This window comes from Wyeomyia smithii, chromosome 2 (genome assembly GCF_029784165.1).
Source record: "Wyeomyia smithii strain HCP4-BCI-WySm-NY-G18 chromosome 2, ASM2978416v1, whole genome shotgun sequence".
NCBI classification, from domain to species: domain Eukaryota; kingdom Metazoa; phylum Arthropoda; class Insecta; order Diptera; family Culicidae; genus Wyeomyia; species Wyeomyia smithii.
The window spans coordinates 22589350-22610116 of record NC_073695.1 but is presented as its reverse complement, the minus strand read 5'-3'; the positions used below and the strand labels follow the sequence as shown (position 1 = coordinate 22610116).

General features: G+C 37.4%; 1 protein-coding gene across 2 annotated transcripts in view; it reads right to left on the bottom strand.

Moving 5' to 3' along the window:
* LOC129725142 (uncharacterized) overlaps window positions 1–20767 on the bottom strand; it is a 111281-nt gene that overhangs the window by 13834 nt on the left and 76680 nt on the right. For both annotated transcript variants that reach the window (XM_055680617.1, XM_055680618.1), the window contains exons 3-4: window positions 4793–4914; window positions 4552–4715 (exon numbers count right to left, since the gene is read on the bottom strand). In XM_055680617.1, coding sequence (XP_055536592.1) covers window positions 4552–4715; window positions 4793–4914 — 286 coding nt within the window. The remainder of the gene's footprint in view (window positions 1–4551; window positions 4716–4792; window positions 4915–20767) is intronic.

Sequence of the window (20767 nt, the reverse complement as noted above, 5' to 3'; positions counted from 1 at the left end):
ATTTTATTCAAAACACCATACAGATTAAAAGTAGGTATTTTGGCCAGAGAAAATACCATCACATCACGTCAAAAAAAAAAAAAAAAAAAAGTTTTCGGAACAAACCAGTCAACTCCATTACGATACCCTACAAACAAACAAACCAGTCAACTCCTAATACGATACCCTACGAATCATCATCAGGGTCATCCAATCGAAGATTTCTTTGGGAATGTTTGTTCATTTGGTGCAAAAATAACTGGAAATCAACGAATTGCGAACGGTTGATTGGTAGATTCAAAAGATGCATTCGAAAAGCGTACGGCCTTCAACCGTACAACGCAACGCTCTTGTTTCGGCATCAGAAAAATTCGTTGGAAGGTCGGTCTCAAATATACACTATTTTTTGTTAGTTTATAATGGATGTATTTTCATGAGTAATAAATCAGTTTTTCTTTAAGTTCAACCACCATTTTTGACAGCAGTAGAAAAAAATTCCAAATTTCTAGTTGTCACCCGTTATATTGAAAGTTATGTAGGGCTAAGGAACAGGGCACAAAATAAATTAGGAATTTTTAACTTGTTATTCTCCTTAATATGTGAGAAGCGCGGAGTCAAAATTTAGCGCGTACTTCTTCTCCGGTAAGAGCGCTGCATGGAGCCATTTTTACACAACACTTCTTTCTTCTGCGTTGTGCTGTGCTTCTACCGCTCGCAGAAAAAAACTAACTCACTTGCTGCTTACATCACAGTTGAGCGAAACATGAGTGGTGAATCACTCTAGTGAGCATACGTAGAAGTACGCCGCAATGCGCACTGCTGAGATAGTACAACAGGCACAACTAGAGTTTTCTCGCAGAAGAATGTGACGGTGTGGCACCTGAATTTTTTATTTGATTTCGAGTTGCTAAGCAAACGCAATCTACTTTCCTACCCAGATGCTCTCCTCATTTTATATATGCTTAAGGTGAAACCTCATTGAATCAAAAAACGGCCGACTTCGTGTCACCACTTCGATTTTTCAAAAGCACAAGACTTGGAAATACTTATTGCGTTCCCTATGAAAGTTCTATTTTATGTTTGCTTCACCACAGCAAAACTAAAATAGCATTTTCACAGGGAACACATTAACTATTTCCGAGTCTTGTGCTTTCGAAAATTCGAAGTAGTGACTCGAAGTCGGCCATTTTTGGATTCAATGAGGTTTCAATTTAAGAGGCTCACTGTAAAGCACACCATTGTGCTCTGTTGTGTAGTTACTGTGCGTGATGCCGTTTCGTGTGAGTAAGTTCACCTCAATATATTATTTCACAGGAGAGATATTTCAGTTTACACAACGATGTTTTCTTACTAGTTTTATTAGATATACACGATTCGCATCGATTCGCTCACCAGGCAGTGTAAAAGCAGTTGTTTTCATAGTGAAATATATTCTCCTACACGCTAGTGATTCTCTGAGGAGAAACGACAAGCCTGTCAGTATCTGTGGACGATTTAAATTATGATTTGTCTATGTTTTGTAGTAGAATTCAATGAAATTCTCTTCTATTTTCAATATTTAATTCACATGGACGCTCAATAAGAAATTGTTTTAAATGTTCAAAAACGAATCAAAGAACCGTGTAAATTTCGAAATTCGTTCAAAAAACTCCACGTGAATTTGAAAATTCGTGTGAAACACCGCGTGAATTCCTAAACTTGTGTAAAAAGCATTTTTTGTGTTTTTCAAAAGATGTGCGTAAAATTTAAGTTGAATATATCTAGGGAATTCAAGTCTGAAACGGTATATTTTAATCACTTCAAACATTTACCGAATTCAATTGAATTTTGAAGTATCCAAAAAGTGTTTGTTGTAATGTATGTAAGCTTTAAACACTGGGTGTAAAAATGAAGCAACTCTCATGGCTGGAAATACAAATTAAAATTCGAAACTTTTCTAGCAAAAAAAATTTGGAAGCTGGTGTTTGAAACACAATTTTCAGTCCCTTCATTGCATTTTAGTTAAAACAACTCGCAGTTAGAATTAGAAAGAAAGCAGTTAGAGGAAAAGGAAACTTCAATGAGATTCAGAAAAAATCCCAAATTTCGAAGGTTCGTTTCCTTTTAAGACATAAGTTTCAAGTGAATTCTGATAGTATCCGATTTGCACAAAAACCATGAAAATCTTACGGGAAACTGGAAAGACAATCGCATTAAAACGAGCTTTGAGGTGCAATAGAAATTTGCCTGCAGTTCTAATCAGTAACATCATATCAACTAGGAAATTTCATAAATTTTTGTGTCCAGTTCCTCACGAAAAGCACAAAAATTAAACAGAATCAAAAAAAAGTTTAAGTTCAACTAAAACAATATTACCGAGTAATGCAACGATTGATTCATGGATCACAACAATCGTTTAAAGATCATTTTACTTTTTTCTACAGAAAACAAAACCCTTCGACCACATGATGACAGGCGCAAACCGCAAGCATGAGCAGCGTCTTCAGGTTTCCACCATCTGGGGTATAGAAATGCACCGTTGCAACAAACCGGTATCATGGAACTGGGAGCATCCTCCGGTCGAGGGGTTCGGCTGCTGACGTGTCGTTGAAATCATCCGCCGTTCTGCTGCCACTGCTGGAACAATTGATTGACAGATGTGCGTCGCACCTATCACGCGAGAGGAAAGAATTTCTCGCATCGTGACGAATTAATCAGACGCGGCGCCGCGGAACGTGTGGTGAATTTTAAAAAGAATTCGTCGAGATGAGCCGGAAGTTGAACGCCCAAAAAGGAACAAGAAAAAACCGCAGTGCGGATCATTGCGATGTGTCTTCTACAAAGTTGAAAGCAAAACATCAGTTCTTGACAAGCTGAAACAATCGTCGTCATCGTTTAAAGACAACAATTAAAAGAAATTTCTGGAAACCCGATACATTATAACCATCACGAGTCATTTACACAGCGCTCGCGAAGAAACCCATTTAAGATGCAATTAATCAGATGATTTAATTGCGCCACGGTGCCGCCACCAGCAATTCAATGTCACCGAAGGACCGAAGTTGTTGGTTTAGACAGGCTATTTTTTTTCGCAATTGTTTATTGTTTTATTGTTCGTTTTTTTTTTCAACGAGTCATAAAAAAGTAAATCCAAGGGACGGATTCTGCTGAGTAGTGTATTCCAACCACCAATAAACCACACCCCCGATAAATTCACGATAAGTATTACCCGAACGAGTTCCTGTCACAAGGCTGTGGCGGACATCCACTTCCTGGACACAAACAAGTTGCATGATTTCTTTCAGTTGGAGGCTCGTGCTGATGTAGCAGCACGCGAAAGGCCTTGACTAGGCTTAACCGTTTTGCACCCTTTTTGCACACGTTTACATATGAGGCATTCTTAGGAACTACCGAGCGAATAGAACAACATTTCAGACGCATAACTTCGCGGATGGGTAATTTATGGCCAAAGGAAGAACAGCGCCGGTTTCTTTTTATTACATTTTCTAGAACTCGCAATTGCTCCTCGATCGTTGGTTATTGGCATACGGTGCGCATGCAGAATCTTCAATTAGCTCGCAGGCTGCGCACGCTGTTTGTTCCGAAGCGTTCCGCGGGCAACGGTTTTCCAGTACGCATAAATAAATCGTATATGTAGGCTGTGTACTGTCATCGATAACAGGTCGTGTCTACAAAGCATTATCGTCTACCATTACGGTGGTTTACACAACGCACAACAAAGCAGCGCTCTAGAGTCTACCTCCTAGCGATGGTGGCTGACAGAGGCGAAAAATCAAGGCCATCATTAAGGGTACGTGCGTTTGACGATTAAAATAAGATCGATAAGATGTCTTACTACTACAAAATTATAAGCTACCATTATACTACACAGATTGGTTAACACAAATTATACAACAATAAAAATGTGACAAAAAAACTCCATAGACTGAAAATAAAGGTGTTGGAAAGGGGGGGAAACTAAACGAACTCTCTCATCTTGTTTTTTTTTATTTTTCTTCGGAACAGTGATTGTTGAAATCCTACCTCAAACATCTGATAGTAACGATTTGACTGAAATGTGATGCGATTGATTGAATGAATGTTTTACCGTAGTGCATACAATTTTGCAATCGTATGAAGTGTGGTTCGATGGGTTGCGCGTTTTTAAAGATGTTCATGATGAAGACATGGCATGGCAACAGATGAGAGCAGAATGCAACAGCACAAAAACACACAAACACGCCAAGAATGAGAAATAGAAAGAGAGAAAGAAAGCGAATCGTAAGAAAAAACCAGTCCGGTTAGTGAGTAGTGTAGTTGGATGATGAAAGTGATCGCGTGAGTGAGTTGAAAAATTATAAACAACCAATTGAAAAGAGATAACTCAGCCAAAACAAAGCGCTAGATGAAGGAAGAAAGAGAGAGAAAGAAAATGATTCGTTTTCGACAGGTTTGATGGAGTGACAGTTTTTGACATTCCGAATGCAACACTGTTCTGTCAAAAATTGGCACCAAACTGCATCGCTTGAATCCCTTCCAAACGAGGTTTCACTTTTTACAACTCTCAAAGCAAAACTGATTAAAACAAATTACCTGAACGCAGGGTTTGCAGAGATTCACACACAGACCGTCGGAGTCCTTGCTGTAATGTTCGACCAGTTCCTGTAGGGTGCGGAAGGTGGTTCGCCGGGCGATGAAGAAACCACCTTCATCCAGCTGTCGGATTCTGTAGTGTTTTACGGTGTCGCCATCCCGTACTGAGAGGAGAACAGACAACAAAATGTATCGATTGTAGGTGCTAATCTGGTGCTAATGAGAAAAATGTAAAACTTACCCGACAGCGAGTAGTCATTATGGCGGCTTTCGGAGTCACGGATTAAGAACGCTCCGTGCTCGTTTTCCGGCAGCAGCAGTTTTTTCTCCGCCTCTATTCTTTTGATCTTCCGGAAGTACCATCTGTGGAAAAGAAAGTTAAAAAAATGTGCATGTAAGTATAGGAAAAGTACATTATCTAGTTTTTAGGTAAATGTATTTACGTTTCATGATTGAACAAAATTTCATAAAATTTTCGCTCATTGACGTAACTTTCATCCTCTGCGGCTAAACAAATACGTATTACGTTATGCATTTTAATCAAAGGTGTATTTCTATCTGTAGCGTGTCGAAGACAAAATTATTTATACATTATTCAACTCATACTGAAACAAATTGTTGAAAGCAATTATATTGAAATCGTTACCTATTTCGAAATTGAATGAGAATTTCAATAAAGCAAAATAACGGTACCTAGTGGAAAGAACGAAAACTAAATTTAACCTGTCGCTGTTTTCCCTTAGAAAATACTTTGTTTTGCCGCTTTGTCCTCCTTTATTCCAATGATGATGTCCAGTCACGACAAAACAACATCGTTTTATGCTAAAAAAATTGTATGCAATAATTTATCCCGGAGTAAAATTTTCAGTTTATATGTATGCAACACATTAAATGACTTTTTTATTTACCGCAACTAAGTGTAACATTGATTTTGTTACACTTAGTTGCGGTAAATTAAAAAAGTCATGTAATTCGCCAAATCACAAAAAGTAGGTGGTTTAATCTAAGATACTACTGCATAACTGACGTAGAACTACCCCTACTATTAACAAATGCGCTATTAACATTGTGTGACATGCTGGAGTATGAAATATATGTCTGTGATCGGGAACTTATGCGTTGTTGTGAAAAGTTCCATATCTATCAACCTATTTGAACGATGACATCAATCCCCGTAATCAATCACGTTCAATAGAAAATCTATTTTTACTACTAAACATGGATGGTTCTAACAACGAATGAACATTCAAAGAATAAACATGCAGCGATCGGCTTTTAATTCGCACATAAAAATCCGATATCACTGACTGAACAGAATGAGAAAGCATTTACTTCCAAAAACTAGTGCTTGAGACCTTTCGAAAACATAATCTACATTTACTTGTCTAGTTGCCCTTAGAAGGGCAGTTTACTCTACAACATTGGATATGACCGCAACCTTTGTGCTGCCCCAATTGTGAAGGAATAAGACATTCGGACAACACACACTGAAAAAGCTGTTTTCACACTTAGTAAATTAGACGATCGCGGCAGAATCTGATTGCCAGGATCCAGCACAGAATGCTTGCTTGTGTTGTTGCCAAAATAAGGCAAAGCTTCATCGCGGGGAAGAAGGGCGAAGCCCTCAACCGGCAAATTGAAACGTTTACTGCTACCGCGCTGCTGCTAAGATATGAGACCGATTGATTTGTCTGGGCCGAAAGCAAATTCGGAAAACCAGCTGATATTGGCGCAATCCGCTGCTGCTGCTACAACAACCTGCTACGCTATTGCTAATATCGGACCGTCAGTCCGTCCCATCATTTACTATAAAACGTAATTAGTTTGACCAGAAGTAATTTCTTTTATAGCCCAAAGAGTGCATTATCGGCTAACTAGGTATATCATACCACAATATATCTAACTAATAGTAGCAGTGATCAAAAAAGCAAAGCCTTGGTGCTACATTCTAATTCGGAACTTGACCTTCTGTATATACACAGACTTCGCAGCCGACTGTTTAGTGTACAGGACACAGAATCTTACTGACACTAACAGTTTCTCCCGGGCCGAGACTCGAACCTACGACGACTGCCTCGTTAGGCCAGCATCGTACTTCGAGACCATCTGGGAGACTGTCACAGTGGTCTCAAAACTAGGTATATTATTCTGTAGACATTTTTAGGGAATGCCAGCAAGCGACCAATGAAAGGACGTATAGTTTTTCAATCTAGGTTAACTAGGTTAAAACAAACCGTCTATTAAGCATTTTGAAGGGGAAAAATTCATCCCTTTTCCTTTAATAGACTTTCATTTTAACCCCTATGTATCAGGCTAAATTAAACATAGTTCTACGTCAAAAAAAAAAAAGCGCTGGAGTACTGTCTGATGTTTAAACATGAGGCATTTCACGCGTGCGGTGAATACTGCACAAATAAATCGCATAACAGTATTGTGCAATAGGGAATGAATAATTTACACGAATTTCCATGAGTTTTTGACGTGGGACTACGTCTTTGTTTACTATACTGGGATGCGTTCTGTAAAACTTTAAACGAAACTGGCAAATGTTGCGTCAGATTTCAAACGTTTATAACAGCATAACCTCTTGATGGATAACAATACTCAATGTGTTGTTGGACAGATAAAATGTTGAACAATTTTGTGATATGCTTGTTTTCACTCTAATTTCATTGCTAAGCGGTACAATTGATAAAAATTTTCAATGCTAAATTTACGCGAAAAATGAACGAATGTCATGCAAGCATTCCTAGCACAGACGACGTGAATGGACACCAGCTGTTCCCTGTGATATTCTCTGTATCAAAATCGAAAAAAAAAAAATTGACAAAGTCTCCCCGTCCCAATAGGTCAATTTATGTTGGCTTCCATGAACTCAGACTAAGAAGAAGAAGAGTTTGAAACAATTCCCACGCTTGAATTCCAAAACATGCTGTTAAAACGTAATAAAAACTGATGTCTTGGAAGAAAACATGCTGGTAGAAGCAACAGTACCAGTGGACCAAAGAGCCGCAGATCTCTCGTCGTCTAAGATTGCAGCGGTTCTCTTTTATTCGTAAATTTCAGCGGTACACTTCTTTTCGTACTGCAACGGTACTATTCGTATTACATTGGTACACTTCTGTTCGTACATTTCTATTTGCGTGCAATCGAGCAAAAACTGCAATGCTGCTGCTGATGGTGGTTGAAAGTTTATCTCATAAATATGGTTACTATACATTACTCAACAAACAAGGACAAGGACAAAACCATTCATTAGTGAGATAACGTAAGTATTATTGGATTTGGTTTTTGAGGATATAGAGTTAATTCTGACTTTGACGCATTACGAGAAATTTTCGGTGCTTCTTCAACAAGAACGATAGGCTTTGTCAAATACCTGTTGTTTGCACAGAAAAAAACTACAGGCATAATATCGTCAAATATAAAGAAATTCTCTTGAGTATTGTTGAAAATATTTCTAAAAATAAATTTCCAGCGAAGGCTGAAAATAAAAATACGTAAGTCACCGAGCAAACACATTGATTCTGTCTGCGGACTCTATATTTTGTAACAAAAATCCCCTAATTACAGTGTTTAGTCCCACATCACCATTTCATGCAACCCTAGGGCTGTATACCTTGTAGTATTTTGTAAAACGTATGAATAAAACAATGAGTGGTGTAAAATAATGTTGGTATATATCAAAGGAAATTACCCTTGAAATACTTCCTTGAGGGACATAAAATGTATCAGCGATAAGAGTTAACAAAAAATATGAAAGCGGATCGATTTCCTAACGGTTCAAAAAATTAACAAATATTTCATACGAAATTTCAAGGTTTGTAAAATGTATCAACATGTGCACCTCAATAATTTTTTCTCTGTTCTTCTTCTTATCGCAGTAAAATTGCTCCCTTCAATTTTGAGTTGTATTCGACTATGGAATGACAATATACTACCAAATATAGATATTTTCCGAACCGGCGGAATTGTGCTAAGCGACCAAAAATCGACTCTAGGAGCCATTTTGAATCAAAAGATGGCGACTCTTAGTTTCTGGAATGCAAACATAAAGCGGCCAAATACCAACCAATATGATTATTACCGGAATCTCCCAGTTTCTAAAAAACAGTTTGAAACTTGGTATGGGTTGAAATCCAGCATCGCAAATTAAGCAGCAAAATCTAAAAAATATTCCTCCCTTCAAATTGTTCTGATTATTTGATATTTTGAATCGGAAAGGTGGGATTTTACAGTGTAAAATTGGCAAGAAATGAAAAAAGTGCGAAAGAGTACAGCAAACTGCACAAAAAACATCATCTTGCATATTATACGTTTACTAACCGCGACGTTAAATTTGAATCCTCGTTATAAAAATCCAGTTTTTGGCGTTTTGTTATAAACTGCACTGTTTGCGAAAAATAATATTACTATGCCCGGTGCAGAGGGTCTTTCAAACCGTTTTGATTCAAACTAAAAACAGTCTTTCAAAAACTTTAGAATATAATAAACACTATGGCTAGTGTAATAAAAAAAGTATGATTATTATATACCGTATACGTTCATTGAAATGTTTCTTCTCCGGATATGTTAATTACGTCTTTAAAGAGGGTCCATGGATTTCCTTTGATCTTGCAGTAATTGATTGGAAAACACTGGACGATAAAAGCGAAAAAAATGATGCCCTAAAATTCAAAATAGTTGCCCTAAAAAGACTGTGGCTTTTTGACCATTCCTGTAAAATTTGCTGCCGCTAGTCAGTGCAGAAATACGTCAACTCACGTCGAACTGTCGCAGAGCAATTTCTCGCCAGGTTCGTCGCATCAATGTTTTGTTTACGGGAAAACTTATTCAAGTCTCTGAAAAAATGTTGGTTGCTAGGGGCACCAAAATTCACAAGAATCTTTCATTTTTTTCCAGTTTGAGCTTTTTTAGACCTGTGTTGACCAGTGAAATTAACCGCGCATCGGCGCAAATTTAGAAAATTGATATACACTAAAGTCGCTTCTTACGCAGGGGATACGTGCCGCGTAAATTCCGGAATCCGCAAAAAAAGTGTAAATTCCGGAATCCGCGTGAAAAAACCCGCGTAAATTCTGCAATCCGAGTGAAGAGAAACCGAAATCCGCGAAAAAAATACTGCGTAAATTCCGGGATTCACATAAAAAACCGCGTAAAAAGCGACCTTAGTGTAATTTGATTATGCGAACTATTGTAGTAAAAAAATTGTACTAAAGAAAATTGTCAAGCCTTGTTGATACGCATATTTCGACCCATCAGAGCTAAGCTACATGCGTGTTCGATTTTTATTATTGTTTTCTCTAGTATGGTCGGCAGAGTATTACAACTGATTAACCGGGAATGCATCCTTTAGGCTATTAAAGAACCTACTTTGGCTAAAACAAATCATTTTAGCGAACAGTGCCACAATTTCCGATCAACGTATTCGATTACATGAAAAACAAACTGTTCTTCCCGGGACAACCAAACAATGCATGAAAAACAAACTGTGATTCTTTTCTCTTAGATGGATTTGAAGGACTATAAAAAAGTCTGCTTTCTGCTCAAATAAGTTATTTTACTAGTAGACGGCGCAACGCACGGTCACATCCAGGAATACCAGATGTGCAGATTTGTCAATAAAACGCAGATTCTTAGAGTCCGTGTGCAGATTTTTATCGATTTGCAGATTTTCAATAGTTTCTGTAGATTTTTGTCAGTCTCCTTAAATTTGCACAGAGAAAACTTTCGACCGAAAACTGTTCTTATCAGGACAACCAAATGAATGATTGAAGATTGAACATTTTTCTTTGCGCTAGCATTGCAGCTTGCAATCCGAGTGGTGAAATTTGTCGAGTAGTCTATGTCAACCTTGTGATAGTGGCTTGTCACACAGCCTCTGGATTTTTAAAAAAAAATTATGACCTCCCGCAGGAAACTAGTAGGTGGTAACAGGTAAAATTGAAGTATTTTGACTTTCTCTTAGCGGAGTCTTCCAAGCCGAACGAAAATTTAGGTCATGTGATATTTTATCTGTAATCTAGATTTGTAGAATAACAATAACGAAAAATATGTTGTAAGATAGACGTTTGTATTATCTCAACTCATATTGTGGTATTCGAAATTTGAGACAAAGATATTCGGAATTGGAATCACAACATACAAAGTGTTCGAGAAAAATTTTTTCTTCGATTTGAAGTCGATTTTATTACCCAATTTATTGACAGCAAAAACTATGTGATTTTACATATTTTTTAAAGTACAGGGCAGACTCGAATATCCGGAACATCAAAAAAAAATTCGTTGCGGATAATCGAGTTTTCCGGATAATCGAATCACAGAAAAAATATTGAAATTTGCGATTGAAGGACATAAACTAAATATTTCTGGTTTTTTATTTTACTTGTTTGATGCAGTGGCGAAACCAGGAATTATTTCTGACGCGAAAAGGGGTAAAATCTTCAGAAGCAACAAAATGCATCAGACATTGATTATTTTCACTTAATTCGAACATGTCCCAAACATGACGGAAGTGACTTAAATGGTAACAAATATGCCAGAAGGAATGGTGAAGGTAAAATTTCGCAATAGAAAACGGACACCAAAAAAATAAAATTCCGGATAATCGATTCCAAAATTCCGGATAATCGAATTTCGGATAATCGAGTCTCCGATTAATCGAATTTCCGGATAATCGAGTCCGACCTGTACTTCGAAAAGTGGAATCTCTCCGGAATCCTAATAAAAGACGGCGTAGAACAAGTCAAAAATTCTGAAATTTGTTTAAAATAACTGCTCTTGAAATAAGTTTTAATCATGTCTGCTGAATATTCTCGAAAAGATTGAAGAACAGAGTTATTACCATCTTCAAATCAGAATGAGAATGAGGAAAAAATAAGAAGGTCAGGTAAAATCAGTGAAAATAAGAAATTGTATCTGGATCTGGAAGTTGGAAATTATCAAGTTGCAAACAGGTTTCAGATCAACAAAAAAAATCACTTTCCATCGATTTCAGGTCAATTGTTTCAAATGTTAAGATTAAGGTAATACTTTACCCGCTTTTGATTATGCTCGCTTCTTAGCTCGAGCGGGAAGGAATGACGAAATTTTATGCAAATGCTTTTTAGTGACATCAAATTTAGGAAGGAACTTAAATAAAAAATTTTGTCTCTGAGAAAATTAATTACAGTGTTTTGTAGATAAAATTATAGTAAGTAAACTAGATTTAATGAACTTTAGCTAAAGTAATAAGATACGCTGAACATGAGTGGAAAATCTCTTCCAAGCACGCCTGTTCAACTAAACGCAAGGCTTAAAATTGCGAGACATGTGAAGATGTTATATTTCGTCATTTTGGATTACTGACATTTGTGTATTTTTGTGAAACCAAATTCTGTTGAAATCGTACACGGAAATTAAACAATTCCGTTCAAAAAACTGGTAATTTACACTCTTTTCCGCAATACAGTGTAGTTACAGTAAAATAAACACATATCAACCCATAGCCGCGACAGCTCCACAGCCACCATTTAGCCATTTACGAAAGTGTCGCGGCATGTGCCCGTACGAGGGCTGATAGACAGCAATCTGGTCGCAATATTCTCTCCCTGAAGGACTGTAATTGTAGAGACAGTTTTTTTTTTCGTTCGGGCTGGATAAGGGGTTGGCCAACTGGGCCCGCCAGCAGCTATCCATATCACGGCAGTCATCAACAGCGAGCTCTAGCTACTAGCTCGGATGGGGGATGATTACGAAGAAAGTGCACCAATTAGTGTAGGCCCAGCATAGTCGGCGTAAATCTCACGCGGTAGTCGTGTAGACAGTTACACTCGCGCTCGCGGGATCCCCCTGAACTGAAAACGCTACAAAAAGCCGGTCGACTAAAAAAAAGCTGGTTGATAGTTAATTATAGCGCATGTGCCCATACGACGAGCCCCGCGTCTCGGTACAAGAAGCTGGTGACAACGGAGCCGTAAATAGTTTTGTGTAAATGGACTGAAGACAGCCGCCCGGTTGTAAAAGCGGCAGTAGAGATCGCGCATAATTTGATGTTTGTTTATATGTGCATTAGTTACTTTCTGAGAAGAAAGAAATACGCCTCCTTCAAGCAGCAATCGAAATGTGTGACGCCGGGTTTGACGCCAGCGTAAATGACACCGATGCCGTCGTCGTCGCCATCACTACTGGGGACGACGACAGCCGCCTGACGATGACAGATGGCTCTTATGAGTGGTGAAAATTAGATGCAACGCACTGCTGCGGGCTATATAAATAGCCTTATCGCAGGTGTTTTGTGCAATTTTTCATAATTATAAATCGCTTATAAATGTAATTTTCGCGGAACTGAGCAAATAGGCTGTCGGCTTAGTTGACTTTCATACCCTCTCGGCCCAGGCCAGCGATATGTGATAAGTAGTAATTTAGCGCCAGGAGGGTGTGCATTGAGTAATCGGTCCACAATGTAATAATGTTGAAAGTCTAGGCTGCAGTAATCTTTAATACTAATTTCTTGTTTGGTTTGCCAAGTGAAGCTATTTTCAAACCAGTTCATCAGTATCAATTCTCTCATTAATTATTTCTCATCAGAATAAGCAAAAATTTTATTTCACCAGTGCATCTGCGATGCAGACAAATCCAAGAAAGATTAACAAAACTATTCACACGATACTCATCTTATGAGCCGATGGATAGTTGCACAGCGTGACGTCTTTGCAGCAATTAGATTCTAGAACCGCAGGGAATCGAATTTCGAAAGCCATCCGGGAGATGCTTGCTCACGATCAAGCGCTTTATTTGTCACCGTTTTAGCACCCCGGTGTGTTTTCATAATTACCCAGCGGATGTTGAAGCGAATTAATTGCTGCGCTCGCGAGAGCTTGGCAGCTTGGTTTTGTTGAGGCTAGATTCCTGTGGTCTACCGTAATATGATAACTGTAATCAATCATTATAACTGAGGAATGTGTTTGTTGTTTTTTGAAGTAGAATACTTCTCTCAGGAAGTTCGGCTACATAGGGATGTAAAATGAAAATCTAAAACCGAAAAAAGTAAAAAATATGTCCAATTTCAAATGCAAATAAATCAGTTAGTATCCGATGGATTCCCTTCGTTCTTGCAGCAATAGATTGGAAAATCTTCTAAGATTCTTCCCAAAATAAGATAATTGTAATTTTATTATTTACACTATTGTACTTATGAAAATAGTCAAGCCTTGTCAAAACGAAAAGTTCGACCTCTGATTGGTCGTTATATGATTGCTTCCCAAGCACGGTCGACAGAATCATATACCTTGCAATTGAAAACATGCTATTTAGCCTATATAAGAGCCTGTTTCAGCCGAAGCCGCTCATAATAGTTCTAGACAGCAACAACAGCAGTCGTACTTCCTTAGCAGCAGCACTAGCCCTGTGGTTGGTCACCACGTCTCAGGAGCAGCGCGGTTTTTCTCAGCGTGTGTCGCTAGACTGCCATTATTCCCCCCGTGTTGGGGCAGCATGAAGATTGCCATCAGGAAATCCAATTTTGGCCATCAAAATGCCTTTTTCAAGGCAAATAAACAAGTCATTGAAAGTTAATAATTTTTGACAACGCAAGCAAGATTCTGTGTTGGATCCTATCAATTTAAATCTGTCGCACCCGTCCAATTTACTGAATGTGAAATAGCTTCCGCAGTGCATGTTGTCCGTGTATCTTAATTCCCGCACCGTAAGGGCAGCTCAAAGGTTGGGATCAGCAACCGATTTTGAACCGCAAAATGCTTTTTCAAGGCAAATAAACAATTAATTGAAGGCTAATAATTTTCTGACATCAACACAAGCAGACATTTTGTGCGGGATGCAATCGAATTCTGTTGTAGTTGTCTAATTTTTACTTTATTGAGTTAACCCTCCCCCCCCCACTGTAGGGGCAGCGCAAAGGCTGCGATCAGCATAACCGACTTTGAATAACAAACTGCCCTGTTAGAACGCGTTCACAAAGGCCAGTTAGGCCTCTGCCATGGTGAACGCGAACACGAGCGATGGGGCGAGAAACTTGCCGTAGGTAAATAAACAACTCTCCTTACGGCTGTTCGGCATTCTGGATTTTGGCAATCAAAACTTCTGCTGGCTGTCTGATTTTCAGTGTGAAAACAGCCTCAACTTTGTTGTCAGAGTGCCTGACTACGGTTTGGTAATATTGTTTGAGTTAAATGTTTACAAAATTTTACAATATTCCTCTTTCTCCCATTCAATAAAACAGGTAATACGATGCCTTCGTCATACACAAGTTCACCATAACTCCCGCTATCGGCGTAACACAGAGATGCAATCAGCGTCATATCCGATTTTAAATACAACAACAAACTGGTTTTTTTAGGACAACTAAACAAATGAATTGAAGATTTAATATTTTCTGGTTCTGAGCTTTAACCAAAAGTTATTTATCTTAATTTGAGTTCACATGTACATATACTCTGACTGTTGAAACTTGTTTGCGCCGCAAAGAGTTTGTTCTTTTCCTGTTCAGTGAGGTCGTATTTATATGTGCAAACTGAAATTGAGTAGTACTTCAACTTCATTTGCACAGAATTTTCAATACTGCCAATGAGCGGTCAACATTTGCTAGGAAGAATGACTGACACGCAAGTAGCCGGGTTATCTTTCCTGTAAAAGTATTCTACTTCATTTTTACGGTCGTGGCTTTGCACACAACCCTCCTGTGATTTTTTTTCTACTAAATAAATCATTTTCCTCCACCGGACAGAGACATTTTTGCCACTGAAGTAACTACTGAGGAAGCTTTTACTATCAGCTGAACAGTAAGATTTCATGAATGAATGACTGCCTGATTCACCTTCTACCGTTGAATATTAATAACCTTTTCTCGAACTACTCATTGACTGCGACGTGACGCTGTTCGGAGTGATTTACTAAGTGCACGGTAAGGCAGATAAACAACCCAACTGCCGAGCTAGCATGCGAAATTTTCATGGAAGAAGTATCATTAACTCGGATCGGGTTTTACGATCGAAGCTACACACAAAAACAATCTCACGCCCAGTTTGTCACGGTTTGCTAGTTTAGCTGGTGGGACCTATGGAAACTTTTACGATTTTCAATATTCACGTGAATGACAGTGGCGGATGTAGATGATATCCGTCGAGAACCTTTAAACTACACGTTTCGTTGCACGTTGCGATTCAATTGCGCGTGTAGAATTCTTTTTTCTTCATCTAATCTGTAAAGCAGGTATTAGACGAAGCAAATATTTGCTATTTTTGGTACGATTTTTATTTGCACAAAATTAAATCTGTATCGAAAAATAGCAAATATTTGCTTCGTCTAATACCTGCTTAAGAAATTTACCGTTTGTTTTAACCCATTTTCCTGCTGTTTGGTACTCGAAAACAAAAGGCACTTCAATAAAAAGGAGATTACAGTATATAAAGTTAATTACTTAACTGGTGCCATAAACCTAACCCAAGTTTATCATCTCTACGCTAGTGTTGAATGAAGTTTAGCCAGTCAAAAATCAGGTCGCCGATCGTAAACACTTTCAACCCAACATCATGCCTTGCTTGTTGGAAACAATAACGAAGCAACATTTAAAGATCCTGAAAACAACTGTCTATGTTTCGCCGCGAAAGCTCCCAAAATAAATATAGCATAGACGCGAGATAACAGAACTTGGAAATACCATTTCCCTACCATGAACCGGTGAATTGAAGCGGATGGAAAGAGGGATCGCCATTCGAGTGGTCAGCTGTTTGACGTAGCGTGTTGTTCTGATTCTCACATTTAGGAGCACAAAAGGAGCGCTGAACGATTCGACTTGTCGCCATAAAGCCAATGATACTAACATGCATGAAGAAGTTAGTTTTTTTTTCGTACAAATGAACTGAATATATTCAGTATTTATGCAACATTATTTTAAGAAGATAATTACCTACAAATCATTCTAAGTATTGCCCAACGCTAGATACAACTTTTCCCTGTGTTTCTGGCAGAACTCGAGTGCCGTGACGATAAACGTGTCCATCTTTTGGGGCTATGCAAGAATCAAGCCATTTTTCGATGTCTTCATATGAGCAGAACTGCTGATCAGCCGGATCATGTGTCATCAAACGGAAAATGTGAAAATTGAACGACGTAATGTCTGGGGAATTTGACGATGAGGTATATAGGTCTTCCTATTTAAGCATTTCTATATAACTTTTAACAAATTTGGCAGTATGAGGCTGAGCGATGTCATGCAGTAAAATCAATATATTGATTCTCTGCCCTTATTGTGACTGTTGAAGTGGATGCCATTCCCTATTGATAGTTTCGGTCGGTTTCAACAGCTCATAATAAATATCACTGATCTGTTTCAATCAGGCAGAGCGAAGACGTAGAAGTAATCCCCAGGACTTTTTTTCTTTGGGATGCTGTAATGAACCCATTTTTCATCATCACAATGCGATGAAGGAAATCCTTTATTTATCGCTGGAGTAGTTGCACAAGCAGAAAAACGCCAAATTTACCGTGGCTTCAAACCATAAGGAACCCAAATTCCTTGATTTTGAATCATTCCCAAAGTATGGAATCGCTTGGAAGTGGTTTGTAGGATTACTTTTGATACCGAAGCAAGCTGTTCCTGCGTTCGGCATGGATCCTCATCGAGCCATTTCTCCAGCGTCTTCAAAGGTTTTTGGCCATTTTCATGCGGACAGTCGTCAACATCGAAATCGCCGTTGTTTCGCTTCGTAATGTTTTTTAAACTCTCAATGCGCTTTAGCCGCCGTTTTAATTGAATAAAATGAGCAAGGTAGCGCTTGCCGCGAATGAGAATATTTGGCACAAAATCAGGCATTTTTACACAGTTAAAAGTATAGATACGTCAGTATAGATAGCTACGTCAGTATAAATAGATACGTCAAAATCGACCAGCACCTACTGCTGGCGCCATCTATTGACAAATAGCGTGAACTTAGCTGCGCGTCCAATATGATTCCATGTTTGAAAAAAGTTGCGTTAAAGTTATGGCACACACTCGTTGTTCAGATTTCAAACTTGATTGAAAATTAGGAGCAAAATTTGCACCTAATAGATGATAAGGTTGAGCACTGTTTAATTTTGCCTGACGAAAAAATGAAAAAAAAAAAAAACAAAACAAAAATGAAAAAAAAGAAAAAAAATTAAAAAAACAAAAGCATTAGAAGAATAAAAGAAAAATAAAAAAAATAAAGAAAATAAAGAAAAACAAAAAAAAAAACAAAAAAAAAACAAAAAAAAAACATAAAATAAATAAATGGAAAACCGCATGTGAATGCAGGCCGAGTTGATTTTAGAAGCAAAGTGGCAAACAACTACACCATAATGGTGAAATTTTAGTGGTTTTTATATTTTATCTTTAGTATCTCTTTGCTCAGTGAAGCGGCTAGCATGGAGAACAGCAGCCCCGTGCGTATGCCAGAAAACATCATACTGCGTGCGATAAGAGGAGTAAAAAAAAGACGGCTAATGATCCGCTCTGTTGGGCTTATGGGTTGTGATTAGACATTTGAGATTATCGCCGCTTCGCCAGGGACTTGTGATGCCAAAGTCCCTGTACGTGCAGGTTTAGGAAAACCGTTTGCATTGATTTGCTTCTGACCGGAGAATAATTTTAATAAAAATAACCAAGCTAAATCTTACCATACTAAAAAAAATGGAGACAACCAATACTATTTACCGGTTCTTCTGCTTGTCCTTTTTCTAGTTCTATCGCTTTTAATTACTTATTGGGCCATGCGGCCGTCGTTGTTTCCCATGGGAAACAAGGTGTCAAATATCATGAAAGAATGTGGAAAAATTTACCATTTTTTCCATGGGAACTAAATTCTAAATGCATTAAATGCATTGGTGGGTCAGATATAATTGGCGCCGTTAAACATTAAATTGTATTTGTGCCGTGTCAAATAAATGTTATGTGAAGAAAAAAAAAAAAAAATGCATTGGTGAAACAAAGTTGAAAGAGCTACCTTCGCAAAGTATTCGATTTCAAAACTATTCAAATTGCATGGCTTTTAATCATTTTACATTAATTGTCAATAACCGTAATTGCCATCTTAAAATACAAAGTGACACCTAGGATCGGATTCTGGACTCCAGAAATACCAATATTGGGTTGTAATTGGCCACTTTAGGCTGCAATCAGCAATTAGAAGTCGCCATCTTTGATTTCTAAAGGTAATTTGGGCTCGATTTTCGACCTATTTACAACATTATGGTTCCGAAAATACTCATAAGATATCGTTCTGGACCATTCTACGTCCATTCCCCAAAACCCCCAAAATCGCAATCTTGGATTTCAAAGTGCCGCCCACAATTGGAATTCTGGATCGCTTTTGGTCATTTTAGGTTGTCTTACAGCCTTCAGAAGTCGCATTCTGAATTTGGGGGTGGCGCCTGAGATCGGATTCTAGCTAATGGGTGTCAGTCTGATTGAGTAAATACCCCCCGTACAACCTAAGTTGCATTTAATCATTTTAAGTTGCTACCCGAAGATCGGAAGTCGCCAACTCGGATTTTAAAATGGCGTCTCTCAAGTCGATTTTCAGCCTCTTCTAGAATCTCTATATTGCACACTGTTGCCAGAGCTTCAAAAACGTGATCGAAATTATTTTGAACCAAAGGAATACATTTTAGAGCCATAGTGCCTTCAGGAAAGTTGATCCATTAATTATTCTCTATTTTATAGAAGTTGGAATTTTGTGATTAATCCATTAAACAGTGAGAAGTGAATTTCACTTTTTTCATTTTTGCATATAAAAATTCACTTTGTTCGGCAAATTTGTTCCACATTTTATAATAAACAACTTTGTCAAAGATACCATACTTCTGTTTGCCATTTTAAATGGACTTTTGTGAAGTTTTCCACAGATTGCCACTAAAAATCAATTTTTTCAATATAACATTTAGTAGTGGTTTTCTACAATTTTTTAATGTTTTACATTGTTGTTCGCTATCACAAAACAAACGATTTCATCGAAGAAAGTTTATTTTTATCTCTCATATGTCATTGGTTATTGACGATTTTTATTGAACTAATGCACTAATTTACTAACAGAAATCTTTAAAATCTGCAAATTTCTGCAGACTAAACCATTTTTATATTTAAGTATGAGTAGAACATCATTTAATCCAGATATAGGCAATTGTCTCTCGCTGTCTCCTGTAAAAATGATATTTGTAAATAATTAAGCGCATCATTTTAAAAAAAATCTTTAATAACTAAATAAACCTAAGAGATAAAAATAAACTTTTTTCGGTGAGCTTGTGTGTTTCATTATAGTTAACAACATTGTAGGACATTTAAAAAATTTAGAAAATCACTATAAAAAGTTATATTAAAAAATGATTTCAAGAAGCATTCTAGAGAAAACTTCACAATAGTTCATTGAAATTAGCAGATACATATAGTGTCTTCGACAAAGTTGTTTCTTATAAAATGTGCTAAAACTTTACTAAGCAAAGTGGATTTTTATATGCAAAAATGAGGAAAATAAAACTCATTTATCACTTTTAGGTAGATTATTCACAAAATTCTAACCTCTACAAAATAGAGAATAATCAATAGAACAACTTTACTGAAGACACTACGACTCCAAAATCATCATTTTTTGAGTTAAGAGTAATTAGTTTAAAATAGAGCATTATGTGAGATAAAAATAAACTTTTTTCAAAGATATTGTTTGTTTCGTTGTAGCAAACAATTTAATAGAACATTCAAAAATTGTAGAAAATCACTATAAAAAGTTGAATAGCAAAAAAAAGATTTTTGGTAGTAATCTATAGAAAACTCCACAAAGAACCATTTAAATAGATAGATAGGAGTATGATGTCTTCCAAAAAGTTATTTCTTTCAAAATTTGCTACAACTTTGCTGAACAAAGTAAATTTTTATATTCCAAAATGAGAAAAGTAAAATTCGTTCCTCTCTTTGTGGATTAATCATGGAATTACAATTTCTATAACATGGAGAATAATTCATGGAACAACTTTGCTGAAGACGATACGGCTCCTAAAATCATTGTTTTTGAGTCAAAATAATTTCGATCACGTTTCTGCGGCTTTGGAAACAGTGTGTATTGGGTGGTATTTGGCCATTTTGAAGTTAAATATGCTACAGAAACGGAGAAACAACAGCAATAAGATCAACGCATTTATAGATAATTTCATCAAATAGATTTCCAGTTGAGCAAAATACTACAAGGTATACAACCCTAGGGGTTGC